The following is a 17,339-nucleotide window of genomic DNA, read 5'->3' on the forward strand; positions in this document are numbered from 1 at the left end:
CTTCCAATCCGGAAGAGAGTGCCACACAGCCGCATATATCTTGGCTGTTCTTGAGAATTTGCCAAACACCTACTAACTAATTAGTAAAAAGAGGGGAGATGGGCAGAAATAGACAGACAGATACACACTCAGAGAGAGAGAGAGAGAGAGAGAGAGAGAGAGAGAGAATAATATCAGTTGCCTGTGGTGTCAGTCCGTTTAGGAGTGAGGTGGCGGAAGAAGTCGTCTAGCACTAGTACTTGGGAAGTAGTAGTAAGTAGTAATATATGGGAGGTCTTCTGCACGTTCCTTGAGCTAAGGAAAGTATTCCTTCAACTAACCTTAAAATAAAAAATAAAACCTTGTACATTTCCAACACTTGGACCTGCACTATGACCTATAACTAAAACTAACAGACAAAAAAAAAACCCCGCTAAGACTCCTCTCCAGTACCTTTCAATATTTCAAATTGAATTATAATGGGTGCGGAAAACTAAAACAATGGTCATATAAGGAAATTTACAAATCAATCAAGTTGTTCTACAGGTTTTAAAATGAAAATATGAAGTAACAAGATATCACTCTAATATAGTGACACCTAACTAACACTAGACATCACACCAGCAGCAATGCTGAGCGGAGTAATTTTACTTTTTTCTACATTTAAAATAAAAAGTGGCATCTTTCATTTCTTCTAATTCTTAACAGACACGATTATGTCCACTTCACATCTCAACAACAGGGACAATTTTTTCACTTCTTGAGGCAGTCTTTTCTTACTTCTTTTAAATTTCATTTTTTAAAGCTTCTTTATTGATTTGTTTATAAGTTCTATTGTTCTTCTTCTTATAATTTCATTGTCAATATCATTTTCATCAGCATACTTTTACGGTACTTTTACCATGTTATTCTTACGCTCTTACAGTTACAGTACAGCAGAGCGATACCTAACGCAGGCCTTTATAGTGCTACTAAATTTGAAAAATTAAAATAAAACGTTTGACAAAAGATCCACAGTTCAAAAGCTAAAACTAAAACAATTATAAAGTGAAACTACCTCGAGGCTCGAGGAACATCGGGGGTAAGGTCTCCCGCCCATACTGGGCACTGTGGGACTGGAAGTCTAGAGAGCTGCGCCGGTGGAACCCGTAATTTAGCTTCTTAAACGGTTCCGATCATTCAGGAGAGGAGTAGTACCTATCTAGTTGTAGTTATTAGTAGAAGAAGAAGAAGGAGCATGTTCAGGTTCAAGTTCAACCCTCTTAGGCACTTGCAAGAATTTTTCAAAATAGTGGCTATGGGAATTAATTTAGCGTAGAAAAATAAAGGGGAGTGAAACATTAACTAGAGTGAAAAATTATCGCTCTGTCTCAATTGGTTAAAAAGTTATGACCGTTTATGTGGTGGAAAATCTCTATATAGGAAAAAATGTGACCAACAGCATCCCAATGGATAATCACGTATAATTCAGAAACAGCTTCAGATACAACTTTGAAATTTTTACATGTGGTAAATCAACATCTCTGTAATACATTGCAAACAGAAAATGAATTATTTATTGAGAAAGAAAAGTATAGTTTTAGAGCTGAGACAGCTGAAATCAAGGAAAAATAGATCACGGACATACAAATTTTGGAAAAGTCAATAATAAAATATTTATTCACATGAAGATAGACCAAATACACCACTGAATCGGCGTCATTTAGTTGTTCACTTTGAACTTTTCAAAATGAAAATAGACCTCATAAAAGCAAAGATATGAACTGACAAATGTTTGAGGTGGTGTACTCTTCTTAGTTGATAGAGTTAAGAGTGAGAATGACGAGAAATGAGTTGCCACTTAATTAAGGAAAAAAATTGTCGTATCCAGTTTACTTACCTTCTTTGTTGACTTTTTAATAAAAAGTACATTATTCTCATTTTCGAATGTTTTCAAATTGGAGAAAAGATGAGAATGACTCGTTTACCGAGTGGGCCATTATTTTTTTTTTTTTTTTTTTGCTTCACACTTCTCAAAGAAAGACCGCGAAAAGTGGAGGCTGGTCGGCTGGTCCTTGAAAGCTCACAAATGCAACTTTAAACGCATAAGAGTGCTGGGAGTAGCTACAAATAGGTAAAGGAGCGGTGGTTTGCAACTTTAAACACATAAGAGTTCTGGGAGTACAAATAGTGAAAAGCGGTAGTTTTCGCTATTTGTAGTGGTAGTACAAATAACCACTTCGAAATTAGATATGGCTGATATTCGTGAAAATGGGATGCAGCCTAAAATTCTGGTGTAGGTATCTAAATAGACTTTTACAGTAATCGTTTTCACGGTAAAGAAAGATGAGCCTAGAACTCTTTTGTGGCATGCCAAAATCAAACCTTAACTTTGTGTCTCAGCAAACTTAGAAAAGCTGTTTTCTGTTTTTATAAATCATTTCCATGTCCTGTGATGGTCTGCCATACTGGGCTATGAAACGTTGTTGAGCTACTTTTGGCGATTTCGTGTCATGCAATCAAATTACATAAAGAGAATTTTGTCGCACCGTTGTGATTTAGAAACAGCAGAGAAAAATGAAGTCTTTTTTGTTCATGTTGATTTTGCAAACTTTGGTGATGTAATGGAGGTCAATGATCAATGGCCATAAATTTATGACTTTTCCTTATAAGATGTTGAAAACCACGTGCAAATATGTCTTTGAAATCACGGAAAAATTTATGGACACCTTGTATATCCACTAAATCCACATTCTCAAATCGCTTTACAGTTACAGGGCGTCCTCAGCCAACAGCAACACTTAACACGTAGGAGGACGAGACATGACGGAAGCCTGTTGAGCGATATTACATTTTTTCCAACAGAGACAATGCTATTACAGCCAGGTACTCATTTTACATTTGAGTACGGTGAGAGGATGTGAGTAAAGAGCCTTTTCCAAGGACTCAACTATTCGCCGCTCAGAGCGGGACTCGAACCCTGGACCTTCCAATCCGAAGGCGAGTGTCTTACCCCTAGACCACATAGCCGTACCATCGTAGTTTTGATATGAATCCTAATGGAATTTGTGAATTTATTTCGATTTCAATCATGGTAGCTCATTCCTCTTCCATCCCGCGGCGTAATAGTTCCGCCACGGAATTTCAGGAAGGCTGACTGGGAGGAATTCAGTTCCTATATCGAGCAGATCTGCCCTGCCATTCCTCCCAAGTCCAAGAATATAACCAGATTCAGTAGGCTACTGGTTAAGAGCGCTCAACGCTCTATTCCACGGGGCAAACAGAAATTCTACACCCCTTGCTGGACAGCAGAGTCGGAAGAGCTGTACCGAGAATACCAGCAGACCCAGTCCCAGGACGCAGCCGATAGACTACTTCAGTCTCTGGCAGAGGGAAGGAAGCAACGGTGGCAGGAGACCGTGGAAAGTCTCGACTTCACACACTCCAGCCGCCATGCTTGGCGTTTGATAAAGAAATTGGACCCAGATCGGAATTTCGCGAAGGCTGCACCGGAATGCGAGGCAGACACAATTGCCAAGAACATTAAGAACCGTAGTAAGCGGGTCCCTAATCAGGCTTTTGAGCGCGGTGTCCGCAAGGCGTACCGTACGATTTTGGATTCGCTACCTGCGGAGGAGTCGGACTGGACGACCCTGTTCAGTCCCCGAGAAGTGGGTGCAGCCATTAGCAAAGTGAAGAACGGCAAAGCAGCAGGGATAGATGGTGTATATCCCGATATGGTGACGCATCTGGGGCCCAGGGCACGGGCCTGGCTAGCAGAGGCAATGTCTGACATCCTTGCAAAAGGAAAGCTTCCACAAGTGTGGAAGCATGCGAAGATAGTTGCCATCCTGAAGCCAGGGAAACCGGCGAAGGAGGCAGACAGTTACAGACCCATATCGCTGCTGAGCTGTCTTTACAAATTGTTGGAGCGTGTTCTATTAAACCGATGGGGGCCGGTCCTAGACGCTGCCCTGCCACCCGAGCAGGCAGGCTTCAGGGAAGGGAGGTGCACCACGGAGCAGGTCATTGCCCTTACAGAGCATATTGAGCACGGGTTCGAGAGAATACAGCAAACAGGTGCTGTCTTTATAGACCTATCAGCGGCGTACGATACGGTCTGGTGCGATGGGTTTATGCTCAAACTTGCAAAAATCATAAGGTGCAAAAAGACCTTGAAGTTGTTCTCTTCGATCTTAGGGGAAAGGCAATTCCACGTCGCGCTGGGAGACGTCACGAGCAAAGTAAGGAAATTGAAGAATGGGGTCCCTCAGGGGTCGGTACTTGCGCCAATGTTGTTTAACGTTTACATTAGCGATATGCCGAACACTTCCTCCCTGAGGCTGGGATACGCAGACGACTGGGCACTCGTTACTCAGAGTAAAGTATGGACCCGTCTCGAGAGCGTACTCAGCGAGGACGTCACCAGACAAATCCTACTTTGACAAGTGGTACCTGAAGATGAACACTTCAAAAACCGTGGCCACTGCATTTCACTTATGCAGTGGTTGGCACACCCGTAAACTGAATGTCCTAGTCGGGGACCAGCCACTCCCATATGAGCCGCATCCAAAATATTTAGGGGTGACGTTGGATCGCAGCCTTACCTATCGGGTTCATCTCGAAGGGGTTGCCCGGAAGATAGAGAAACGCAACAGTCTTCTGAGGAAGCTGGCGGGATCGACTTGGGGCGCTAGCCAAGCGCTCCTGAGAACGTCCGCCCTGGCACTATGCTATTCCACCACGGAGTATTGCGCTCCAGTGTGGGGTAGAAGCAGAAACGTTGAGAAGGTGGATGTAAAACTTCGCAAGTCGATGCACATAGTGTCGGGAACGCTAGCAACAACCCCTAGAGAATGGGGCCCGATAATGGCAGCGATCCAGCCCCCCCCGATGTCCGGAGGGAGACCATTACGGGAAACTGGCTGAGTAAGATCAAAGAGAGAGGGAATGGGGATACCCCTCTCATGCGCATAATGGACGGTGCCCCCGTTTCGAGCCGAAATAAGTCCCGGCAACCCCGGCAACCCTTGTACGCAGAATCCCTGACTACGGACAGAGCTGCACATACGAGATGGAAGTAGGTTTGGACGAATTCAATCCCTCGTGGGGGCGGGGACCTACACTCCTCTAAGCTTGGTGAGAAGTTGCCAGGCTTTGATACCAGTAAGAGGAGACACTGGGTAGCTAGCTGCGAATCGGCTTCGGTCGAGGAGCTGCCTAACGGCAAGTGCGTTACATCGGTGGGGTCTAACTTCCTGTCCAATATGTCCACGCTGTGGGCAAGAACCCGAGACGGCAGAGCATCTAGTCGAAAGGTGTGTTGTGACGATGCTACCAGACGGGTTCGCGACGGTGCACGAATGCGGACCGGACTTTGCTGATTGGGTCGATCGTCATAGTGTGAACCATAAGAAGCTGCTGCCACGAACCGATGGCTACCCACGAACCCGACCCTTGGCCCTTGGGTTCCCTCCGATCCAGAAGCAACACATAGCAGTACAGCAGTCGTGATGAGCCTAATTAACGTGCCAATGCCATTTTGGCTTTTTTTCGGTAACTATTCGACACAGATCTTGAATCCGTGTTTAATCCAAAACACGAACCGATGGCTACGCACGAACCCGCCCCTTGGCCCTTGGGTTCCCTCCGATCCAGAAGCAACACAAAGCAGTACAGCAATCGTGATGAGCCTAATTAACGTGCCAATGCCATTTTGGCTTTTTTTCGGTAACTATTCGACACAGATCTTGAATCCGTGTTTAATCCAAAACACGAACCGATGGCTACGCACGAACACGCCCCTTGGCCCTTGGGTTCCCTCCGATCCAGAAGCAACACATAGCAGTACAGCAGTCGTGATGAGCCTAATTAACGTGCCAATGCCATTTTGGCTTTTTTTCGGTAACTATTCGACACAGATCTGGAATCCGTGTTTAATCCAAAACAAATTATGGTATCTCATAATCGGAAAACGTCAGAAAGGTCTTACGTTATATATAATAAATAAATATAGAACTTAAGAAATAAGTTTAGTCTATTGAGACTAGATTTAAACCAGTAATAAAGAAGAGAAATAATAAAATAATAATAATAAAAAGTTAGTTATTAATGCGTTAAAGTTTTACAACAAATGATTAATTTACTGGCAAGTCTGATAATGTGTTGTTCAGGGTTGCCAGTTTGGCATTTTAAATGCCAGATTCCAAAAATCTGGCATTTTTGAAAACCGTTTGGCATTAGAAAAATCATTTGGCATTTGGCATTTTCATTTGGCATTTTTTTTATTTGGAATTTTCTCTATAACTTCTTTGGACTCTGCACTTGAACCAGATTAAACAAAAAACATCATAAGAAACACGAAACAGTAAGTTTTCTTAATTGTCAATAATTATTTAACTGTTTACGTATTTACCTTTCATGTTAATGTATTTCTTTTTCATTCTTAAAATCCAACCGTGGTGTAGTGGTTTAGCACTCCACTTAGTAGTCAGTAGGTAAAAAATTACCCCAACAGGAAATTTAGTATAATTCAAAAAAAAAAAATAATAAAAAAATAAAAAAAAGAAAAGAAAACACGCAAGCCACCAGGATATGATAGTAAATTGTCTTTCAAAAGTGAGTAGTTTTCTTAGTGGGGGTGGGAGTCAACAGACTTTGGCATTTTTTTGAGTGTTTTGGCATTTTTTGAGTCTTCCCCTGGCATTTTGTTGAAAAATAATCTGGCAACCCTGGTGTTGTGTTTTGTGTGATGTGTTTAGCTCCATTCTATTTCTATGGCTTAGCTTATCAGTCATTATTGCCCAGGAAATAATTAAGTGTTTCTAAATTTAATTATCTGTGTACAATACGCCAACCCAATATTGTGTGATATAGAAAATCAGTCACAGTGGCAATGTAAATTTAAATAAGTTTAAATATTTAGTACACTAATGGTTTTTCCACCCTGGTTTTCGAGTTCACAATTAATCCTCTGCACTGTAATGCGTTAAATTTAAATGAGCAGGGTTGAATCATGATAGAATTAGAATTAGGGTTCGTAGTCTTAGGTTTGTTGTTTTTTCCCTAAATTTTGAGAAATTCTGTGGTTTTCGCCAGCAGCAGGGAGAAATTTTACAGTAAAAAAAAGTAGGTAAATATGGTGTATGATAATAATGAGTAATAATAATATGGTCAATTTTCTTCTTCAAGCCTCGTCACTCGTCGTCACGTCAAAATAAATTAATAACTATCTAGGTATCTATCCAGATCTAGGCTAGACTATAGACCTAACAAACAGCTGTAATTTAGTTATCTATTTTCTATGCTAGAATAGGCTAGAACTAGAATTATGGAAAAGTTAAAATTATAAGTGGCAGTAAGTAAATTTAAAATATGCTTCTAGAACGACATGACTAAATATCACTACTACTACCTCTACTTAGACTAAAAGCCAGGTGGCTATGTAGTTAAGCTGTTACTGTTAGGCTCTAGCCTTTAAGGTAGGGTGTTCGATTCCCACAATGGGAACAATTTTTTAAGATTCGGACTCGTCGTCTTAATAGTAATAGTCTCCCGTGGCTATTCGGACTCAAACTCCAATGTGCGTGTGCATACAGAGGAGAGGGCGACACAATATGGGAAATAGGCAGAGTGTGGAATGATAAAGAAAGCCACTTCTATTCGCAATAGTACAGTGAATAGTGTTTTGCTCTATTCGCAGTAGTACTGCAAATAATGATTTCCTCTATTCGCAGTACTACTGCGAATAGTAGATAGCGGTCATATTTGTTATTTATAGTAGTACTGTGAATAGTAGATAGCGTTCATATTCGTTATTCGCAGTAGTATTGCAAATCGTAGATATCTTTCATTTCAGTTATTTGCAGTAGTCCTGCAAATGCGGGTTCGTTCTGTATTTGCAGTTGTAGCCTAGGAGCCTAGAGCTTTATTGTATAAAGGATTGGGCACAAAATATAAATAAACAACAATATTGTTATATATTTAAAAAAAAGTTATTTTATTTTTTTTAAATTATTTTTTTTGGTTATTACTATTATTATTATTATTTTGCGTTTCGTTGATGATGATGATGTGTCTGTTGTTGTGTAGTGATGGTTATGTTGATATGGTGACTGTGATTGTATTGGTTCAGGTGATGATGTAGTAGTAGTTAGTGATGATGACTATAAGGATACTGATGATGATGCCAATAGTGTGTCAGTGAACAAAGGTGTATCATTCCTAATAAAGACTAAAGATTTGTTTCAAAAATTATTTTTACAGGCTAAATTATATTTTTATTTTCTTCATCTCCAGCAACATGGCTGTGTCATATGTCGCCTCCCAAAACATTGTTGAGTTAGCGTTAGACCCTCTCATCCATTGCAAGCTTTGTTTGTCTGAATATCCTGTTGCAGACATGTATGAATTGCGGGAATGTGGATGCTTATTTTGCCAATCAGTAGGTTGTTTTAATTTTGAGAATTATTATACCTTCATCTAAATTCAGAGATGCCGGGAGACCTTCCGAAAGCTCCTACATCCCCAGTATTCTTTGTGTTTTAAAATGTTCTAGTAGGGGGTTTGGGAGGGGGGAGACTTTAAAAAAAAAAAAAGTTCCCCCCTGCCAAACCCCCTACTACCACATGATAAAAAATAAAGAATACTGGGGATGTAGGAGCTTTCGGAAGGCCTCCCGAGATGCCACCTTTCACAAAATATGTGGGTGTGTATTTTCGGTCAATATATTTGAATGCAATCTAAGTGTTTAGGATTTTTAAATTTGAAAAATAAATAAATTGAGTGGACCAAATCAATTAAGTGTCAAGTATAAAGTGCACAATTTTTGTTTCTTTTTTTTTCTTTTTTTTTTGATCAAACACAAAAGGGCTGAAAATATGAGTAAAAGTCTTAATTAGTCATCTTCAAAGGAAAGACGTGAGACATGTGAAGTCAAGATTCTATTTAATTAAAGTAAGGCTGTCATGATTTTGAATGATCTCCATTGCAACTTTGAAAATATGACCAAGAAAAGGCGGACAATACCATGTTCTCCATTTATCAGTATTCAGTATATTCCTCCCTGTTTTTTCTTTAGTTGTCGTCTTGGAATTTCCTCCCAGATGTTTTGCGGAAGGGAAATGATCCAAATTCCTAAAACGTCTGTCCACACATGCAGTCACTGCCATCTTTGTTTCAATAAAGCTGTGACTGGAACTGACGGAAAAATCACAATATATATATTTTATAACCCGTTTAACCCTTTCCATAGATTTTTGATTAATGCATTGATGACACAGGAAACAACAAGGGAGTGAGCTTGAAATGCTGTGGATGGGCCCTTGCTTGTCAGAGAGAAAGAGAGAGAGAGAGAGAGAGAGAGAGAGAGAGAGAGAGAGAGAGAGAGAGAGAGAGAGAGAGAGAGAGGGAGTGAGGGAGGGATGGAGGGAGGGAGGGAGGAGGGAGGGAGGGAGGGAGGGAGAGAGAGAGAGAGAGAGAGAGAGAGAGAGAGAGAGAGAGAGAGAGAGAGAGAGAGAGAGAGAGAGAGAGAGAGAGAGAGAGAGAGAGTTTAATATTGTTCCTCTTTTGAAGTCATTCAGGATGATGATTGACACCACATTACACAATTGATGATAAGAAGATATGAAACACTTGAAATGTGACAATAAATAGTTGCAAGATTCCAAGCATTCTTAGAACTGAATTATGATTTATTATAGATTTTGAGGTGATTTTAGGTCACCATCTAACCAAATATTGACAATAACTTTTCAGTGATGGTGCAATAATTAAGAAAATAATCATGACAGAATACGAGTTAAAAAAAATTTCTTGTTAGCTGCCTCTTATGTGAGCTTAAACTCACCTATAATGAAGTGTACATTAAACGCATTTTAAAGAATTGTTTATATTCAAAACAAACCACTATTGTAATGTCCAATGTTTCTTTAATTCCAGTGTATGCAGCAATATGTGTCTGTCATGATATCTGAGGGATTTGTATTTGAAATAACATGCCCTGATGCTCAATGCATGAAACAAGGAAAGCTGTCTTTTAAGGAGGTGAGCAAAATGGTTTTTTTCTTGAGCAGATCTTCATACTTTTATCACATATTTGTATAATGTGACAAAAGGAGTTTGTTGTACATTCTGATTATATGGCAAGAGAGTGGCTGTAAGCTCTTTATCATTTTATTAAATAATAAGACCCCCAAACAATATCGTTAGCTATTGAAACCCACATTTTCAATATCTTTCTCCTCACCCCCCCCCCCTTTCAAACCTGAGAGTTAGCTTTATGGTAATTAACTTTTTTCATACGGGTATGGAATAAAGACTGTAGATAAATGTTAAATTTAAACAGTAATGCTAATTTTGACTAAACTTAACATTTTTTTTGCCATGCGAAGATAACATTCTTATACCCCCCCCACCCCCCCTTTCAATTATGAATTTGTAGGTCGAAGGTTTGGTTGATAAACCAACGTTTCAAAGGTTTACTCGTCTACGGTTTCAAAAAGGTATGTTTTTGGAACTCTCTCTCTTTCTCTCTCTCTCTCTCTCTCTCTCTCTCTCTCTCTCTCTCTCTCTCTCTCTCTCTCTCTCTCTCTGTCTCTCTCTCTATATATATATATATATATATATATATATATAAATATATATATATACACATATATCGATGGCCCGTTGATCAAACCTCTAAAGTATAGTTTCGCAAAGAGGCTACTTCAGAGGTTTGATCAACGGGCCATCAATATATATATATATATATATATATATATATATATATATATATAACGTTATATATATATATATATATATATATAACGTTATATATATATAACGTTATATAAGGCACCGACCAACCATTCTCAAAACACAACAACATCTCATTGTAGGTCCATAGTCATAGCAGCCACTGTCATCTATAATTAAAACATCCCAGAGGGCATTAACAAACGACTTTCTAACAACTCTACAAACAACGACATATTTAATGAAGCAACCCCACAATACACAGATGCATTACAAAAAGTGGCTATGACTATAAACTAAAATATGAAGAAGAGAACACAACCACCCCTACACAGAAATGCCAAAAGAAAATGAAATATAACATGGTTCACCCTATAGCAAGAACGTGACAATGTCTATTGGTAATAAATCCTTCAATCCACTACAAAAATGCTTGTTCCAAGGCCACATCTTTTAGACCTCATCATGAACAAAAATACAGGCTATACCCCTGCATGCCAAACCTACAAAACATTATTTCCTCCAACAACAAACTAAAACTATCACAGCCAGAAGAGCCTGACAATAATCTCCAAAAAAATGTAACTGCAGGATCCAGACAACATGCCTACTAAACGGCAATTGCCTGACACAAAACGTTATTTATCAAGCCACAGTTACACGCTCGGATACACCAAAACCAGAAACATACATTGGCCTGACAGAGTGTTCATTACAAACCAGATACAACCTGCATAAACCTTCCTTAAAAAACATACACAAATGACATTCTACTACACTAAGCGAACACATTTGGAACCTCAAAGAAAATGACATACAACACAGCATTACATGGAAATTCATCTCCAATGTACAGTCATACTCCCCCTCATCTAAAATTTGCAACCTTTGCTAGGAGGAAAAATTCTACATCATGATTATACTGACCATGGCAACACTCAACAAAAGAAATGAACTTACATCTTCATACAGACACAGACACAAACACTTTTATGCAATTATGAACCACCATAACCGCAAAGCCGAAAACGTACGATACCAACCAGAAGTTTAAAAAAATCACCCGCTACAATCCACTTTCACTTTCACTTCCTGAAGATAATGAATGCTTGAAACAATATTTGTAGAAATCGAATAAAATTACGCTCGAATTATTTTATATATATAAATGGAGAAAGTGTCAGGGAGTTTTTATGACAAGACATCATGTATATTAATTCAGTTCTCACTTTTCCAAATTTGAATTTGTAGACAAGATAAGAGTTTGTGAGATACAGAATACCATGACTTGTCCAAGCTGCTTGGCATTGGGGTAGATTTTGTGACATGGGTGGCTTTTTCTATAGGTGAATGACAGGTCAATTCGTTTTCATTCAATATGTACTATCTTTGTATGCCTTAAATTTGGACATGATTATGGGTACAAAGGTTTGTAATGTTCTAGAGTTTCGTGTTGTACAGTTCATCATGTTTTGCCCAGCCTCTGCCATCTTTATATATATGATATGTATATAGATAATGTGTTCTGGACATTGGTCAAGGATGTTTCGTTTTGTAATATGTTTTCCATTCATTTCTACTTATATTTATAATTACATTGTTTAATGCTTAATCAAGCATTTTTAGTTAACATGAAATAACCATCATATCACCTTATGATAGTAACTATGGTAATATGAAGTGTTTCCTCTTTGGTGATGCAGTATGCATTTCTCCCAGTTTCTATGGAATTATTATCTAGTTGCACCTTACTGGTTAACCTCATTTAATTTATAAAATTTTGGATTTTATCAAAATATGAATTAAATATTTGTGTAACATAGACATTGAAATTTCAAGAAGTCCAAAGAAGCAAAAGACATTTATTCATTTCTTCAACTCTGCGAACAAATTGTTTATATTTTATTTTTAGAAACTGTAAGATAAATTTTGTTGTTGTTGTTGTTGTTGTTGTTGTTGTACATATACATTGTCATTAAACCAAATGATTTACTGTTACTTTATCTGTTTGCAGAAGTTGATCTTGATCCTCATCGTACCTTTTGTCCTGAAGCTGGCTGTGAAACTGTCTGTCATGTTTGTACTTCAGCAAAATCTTATGGGGATAGCGAGTCAGCTGCCATGTTATCTGTGCCAGTTCACTGTCCAACTGTGAGATTTTCTAAATAAGTCATGAGCAAAAAAATAGACTTAAATGGGCATGATCTTAGTTTTATTTCTCTCCTGTTCTGTAGTTTGGAAAAGTTCAGTAAAATGTCTTATATCCTCTGGATGAGGGAATGATGCTTTATTTATAGATTTGATGTTCTTTATTATAAATAGGAATGAAGTGAGTAAAGAAGTGCCAGAAGATGATATAGAAAAAAACTTTGCGACAATTGTAAGTTGAACCCAGGACCTGATATTATGGCACCCTCCACCTGGCCACGAGAAAGACGCTCTACAATTGACGCTATCCACCACTAAAAAAAAAAAGTTATATCTAACTTAGTATCTATCGTGAGTCCCAATTTTAACTTCTTGAAGTCATGAGGTCAAACAAATACCATAAAAGTTTAATGATGAGCTAGCTGTTAAGTTATGAGCTCTATTCTCAACACAAACATGTAAAACAGACACAATTAAGACAATGAGTAGGCTCCGATATTGGGTGAATATTAATTCAGAAAATTGGGTGGAACAGGCTGATAATAATAAGAAATGCAGTTGGTAGAAAAGTGCCAAAAGACTATAGAGGATAAGAATCAGATGGTGGTGCCGTAGCTGTCGGCTCCTGGATTCAACTTCCCATCACTGCAAAGGTTTTTATTCGCTTTTGTCGTCTGACACTTCTCTGCTCAATTCGTTTGTCATCACCTCCCACTTTTCTGAACTAATATTCTTTGTTTTCACAAGGAAGATATAATGTACAATGAAAGATGTAAAATGAAATTTGATTTTAATTTTAATTTTAAAGACTAGTTCCAACTATTTTATTTAGACATATGCCGTAGTGAACCATAATAGAAAGAAAATGTTTATCTTTATTAAATACCTATTCATGGTTTTTATTTTACGATGTTACTACAGTTGGTAATTGATCATTATTTTTTTACCCTCTTGAATCACAAATATTGTATATCTCAACCAGTAATTTCTAGGAATTTTTCGTCATCAGGAAATAAATTATTTAATTATGTCAGCTGTTATTGAGACAGAAGTCTAATATAGTAGACCCTTTTTATTCCCTCAGTGTGGCCTACAGTTCTGTTCGGTATGTAAATCCAAATGGCATGCACCCAAATCCTGTGATGAAGTATTGATATCGGGACCACATCAGGAACTCGGGTGAGTTGTTGATAGCTGTGCAATTTCAGTAAGAAATTGTGAGGTTACAATAATGGTTTAACAATTTACTTGTCTTGATATCTCATGTTGTTAATTCAATAATAGAAATGCTTTGATATTCCCATCAATTAAGATAATCGTAATGAAATTTAGAGTGGTTTTTCACTACATGAGGAATGGAAAATAACATTGACAAGTGTCATCCCTCTACCAAGGGACAAAGTTGTTACTCTTTTGTGACTTTCCCTGGGTCAGTGTATTCTTCATTGATCCATACCCTAGCTACCTCTTATATTATTCATCCTTTTTGTGGCATTGTGTCGTGAAAGGAGCCATTTGATTTCACCTGAATCATGTGTGGAGACTTTTGCTGGTTGGGAGACAGACGAATGAATTAATCTCTTAGTGAGATATGATATTTTATTTCTTTTAAATCATCTGTCCTGAGTAAATATATTTTTTACATGTTGATATGCCTTTTATAACCATCTCGCTGTACCCTTCTTGGTTACATCATGTATTAGTGTTTTTGTGGGATTTCAGCTGGTCTTAGGCGAGATTCATGGATGGATTGCTCTTGGATCTACCTCTATTCTCTGTTTGAACCGCCTCCTTTACCTTGCTTTCTCTTGAATGCTTATTAGTGCAGATGTGTTATCTTTTACCCTTTTCTTCATCTTTCTTTTAACTGATGTTGAAATGACCTTAAAGTGTTACAAGTGGCGTAAAAATTCCTAAAAATAAAAACAAATGATAGGACAGTAGTCTATATTAAAAAAGAAAAGTGGTACAGTACTCACTGGATTCCAGTATGCTGAATTCTGGAGCTAGTTGGCCGAATTTTATCTATATAAGTTCAAATTCAAGTCCATAAGATGCACAAGGCACAATGTGCCCATCACCGCAAATCTTTTGCACATAAATGTTATCTACCACACCACACTAATCCAGTCATTCAATCCTCCCAGTTTTCTTTTATATGTGGAAAAGGCATTGAAATGTGGGGTCCATGATGTCTATTATGTTACGTGGTAGTTTGTTCCATTCACATTTTGTTCGAGGTAAAAAGCTGTATTTGTATGTGTTTGTTCTTGCAAATAGATGGTGGTATTTGTCGTTGTGATGAAGCCTGGTCGAGTATCTGTTTTTTGAGTTGTTAATATAGATTAGAATGTTTATAGCTGAGTGTTTGCTTTTGACTGTATTGTGAAGTAGCTGTGTTCCCGTGTTCTCTCTATGAGACTGGAGTTTTGGGCATATAAGTGTGTCAAGAGCTGCTGTCACACACCCCGGTTCCGTCTTGTGGCAATTTGTGGCAAATCTTGCAACTGCTCTCTGAATGTTTTCAATGGCTTTTTTGTCCTTGATCTTGTAGGGATCCCATGCAGTACAAGCATACTCCAAAATAGGTTTCACAAGTTGAATATATGCCTTTGCCTTTGTCTTTTCGGGACATTGGTGAAGATTTCTCTAAATGAAATTTAATGTTTCGAAGACCTTTGTCACAATATGGTGAATATGATGTTCCAACTGCAGGGTGTTATTTAAGTGGACTCCAAGGTATGCTATACTATTTACATGTTTCAGTGTTTGGCCTAACATTTTGTAGTCAAAACTCAATGTGCTTTTTATTATGGAGATTGACATCACAGAGCATTTTTCAGGATGGAAATCATTTGCCATGTGTTTGACCACTGTATTAGTGAGTCTTAATCTGACTGCAGAACCTTTACATCGTTATGATCTTCTATCATTCTGAATAATAAATAGACTCGTCTGAAAATAGTTTAAGATTTGATTCATTAGATAGACTTTTGTCCAAGTCATTTATAAAAATGAGGAAGCAAAGGGACCCCAATTGAGTTCCCTGCAGCACTCTGCATTTTTCACCTGTTTTTCCATCAAGCACCACCTCTTGCGTCCGATCACACAGCCAATCTTTGAACCAATATGTACCAGCTGAGACCTGTTACATATTCCATAGTATTCTAATTTCTAAAGAAGCCATTTATGAGGTACGGTATCAAAAGCTTTTGAAAAGTCAAGTACTATTAAATCTATTTGTTTCCTTTCATCTAACGGTTTTGTTATTTGTTCAAGTGTATTGATGAGTTGGGTGTCACATGATCTACCTTTCCGAAAACCATGTTGATAGCCAACTAGTATATGATGGTGGTCAAAATGATCCATAAAGCTGTGAAATAGAATATGCTCAAGTACCTTGCAAGTTACCGATGTAAGTGAAACGTTGGGACTTGTCCCTTGTCAAGAGGTTGCTGGAATTGGATGCAAAGGTATGGAGATATTTCATTGGCTTGCACATCACGATGTGGGTTCATTGTTGTAATAAGTTGTTATTTAGGGGACAAAGTGGCTGACCAAGTAGTTACATCATTTCACTTTGATCCAGAAGGTCATGGGTTTGAGTCCTGCTTCAGGCACTTTCGTTTTTTTCCTTTGGCAAGATCATTAACCCTTATTTGCTCTTTTGGATCATCGTCATCATTGTCTTTTTCACCCTGGGTCAGGGTATAGGCCCAGACAAACAGTTTCCATCCTTCTTTATCCTGTTTGATGGATTCTCTATATTCCTTCATGGAATGCCTAGGCGACGGTTTTTAATGGTACTCCTGAGAGTGTGCTAGAATCCAGCTGTATTGTACTTGTGATATTCGTGTGTCTATTTTAGTACCCAGATGCCAAGCATGCATTGGGATAAACTCATTAGTAATGCCCTTTTTATAATGTGGTTGACTTAATAATGACATTTTTTTAGATATACTATTTATTTCTCTTCACATCTTACCTATATTAATATCCATTTTTTCGGAGGTTTATTAATCCCCATTTTCTTTTCATTTGGATTCTCTTTTCATAGTGGTTTTGAAACATTTTGAATTACAGCAAGCTAATGTGAATAATATAGTAAATAAAGAACAAAAATTACTCATGACATTACAGGAATATTACAAATTGAACTGTCAGAAATTTTAGGATTTTGTTGTTTTCGATGAATAAGATTATTTGAAGTAACAGATTTATATTAAGAATTTTTGTTTTTTTCATAACTGTTTATGAATATATTTACTTCAGCGTGCCTTTCCATACTAAAGAAGATGCGAACATCAAAAGGTGTCCCATGTGCCATGTTCCAATTGAACGCAATGATGGGTGTGCACAAATGATGTGCAAGCGATGTAAACATGTTTTTTGCTGGTATTGCCTCAAATCTCTAGACGTGAGTATTCCTTCATTATATTATAAACCAACACAAACCAACTAACTCAGATTATAACCACCGATATTCACATTAGATA

General features: G+C 38.0%; 1 protein-coding gene across 2 annotated transcripts in view; it reads left to right on the forward strand.

Annotated features, from left to right (window-relative positions):
• The first annotated feature begins 120 nt into the window (after positions 1-120).
• Positions 121-17,339, forward strand: part of LOC144962781 (putative E3 ubiquitin-protein ligase RNF144A-A) — a 35,710-nt gene continuing 18,491 nt past the window's right edge. The window contains exons 1-7 of one of the 2 annotated variants that reach the window (XM_078896022.1): positions 121-2,254; positions 8,257-8,401; positions 9,898-10,002; positions 10,400-10,460; positions 12,710-12,846; positions 13,928-14,022; positions 17,116-17,260. In XM_078896022.1, coding sequence (XP_078752148.1) covers positions 2,211-2,254; positions 8,257-8,401; positions 9,898-10,002; positions 10,400-10,460; positions 12,710-12,846; positions 13,928-14,022; positions 17,116-17,260 — 732 coding nt within the window. In that variant the 5' untranslated portion in view covers positions 121-2,210. Of the gene's footprint in view, positions 2,255-6,133; positions 7,087-8,256; positions 8,402-9,897; positions 10,003-10,399; positions 10,461-12,709; positions 12,847-13,927; positions 14,023-17,115; positions 17,261-17,339 lie in introns of those variants that run through there. The other variant, XM_078896023.1, reaches the window with a different exon arrangement.

Source organism: Berghia stephanieae, chromosome 1 (assembly GCF_034508935.2).
Source record: "Berghia stephanieae isolate SIO BIC M18660-M18661 chromosome 1, UCSD_Bste_1.3, whole genome shotgun sequence".
NCBI lineage: Eukaryota > Metazoa > Mollusca > Gastropoda > Nudibranchia > Aeolidiidae > Berghia > Berghia stephanieae.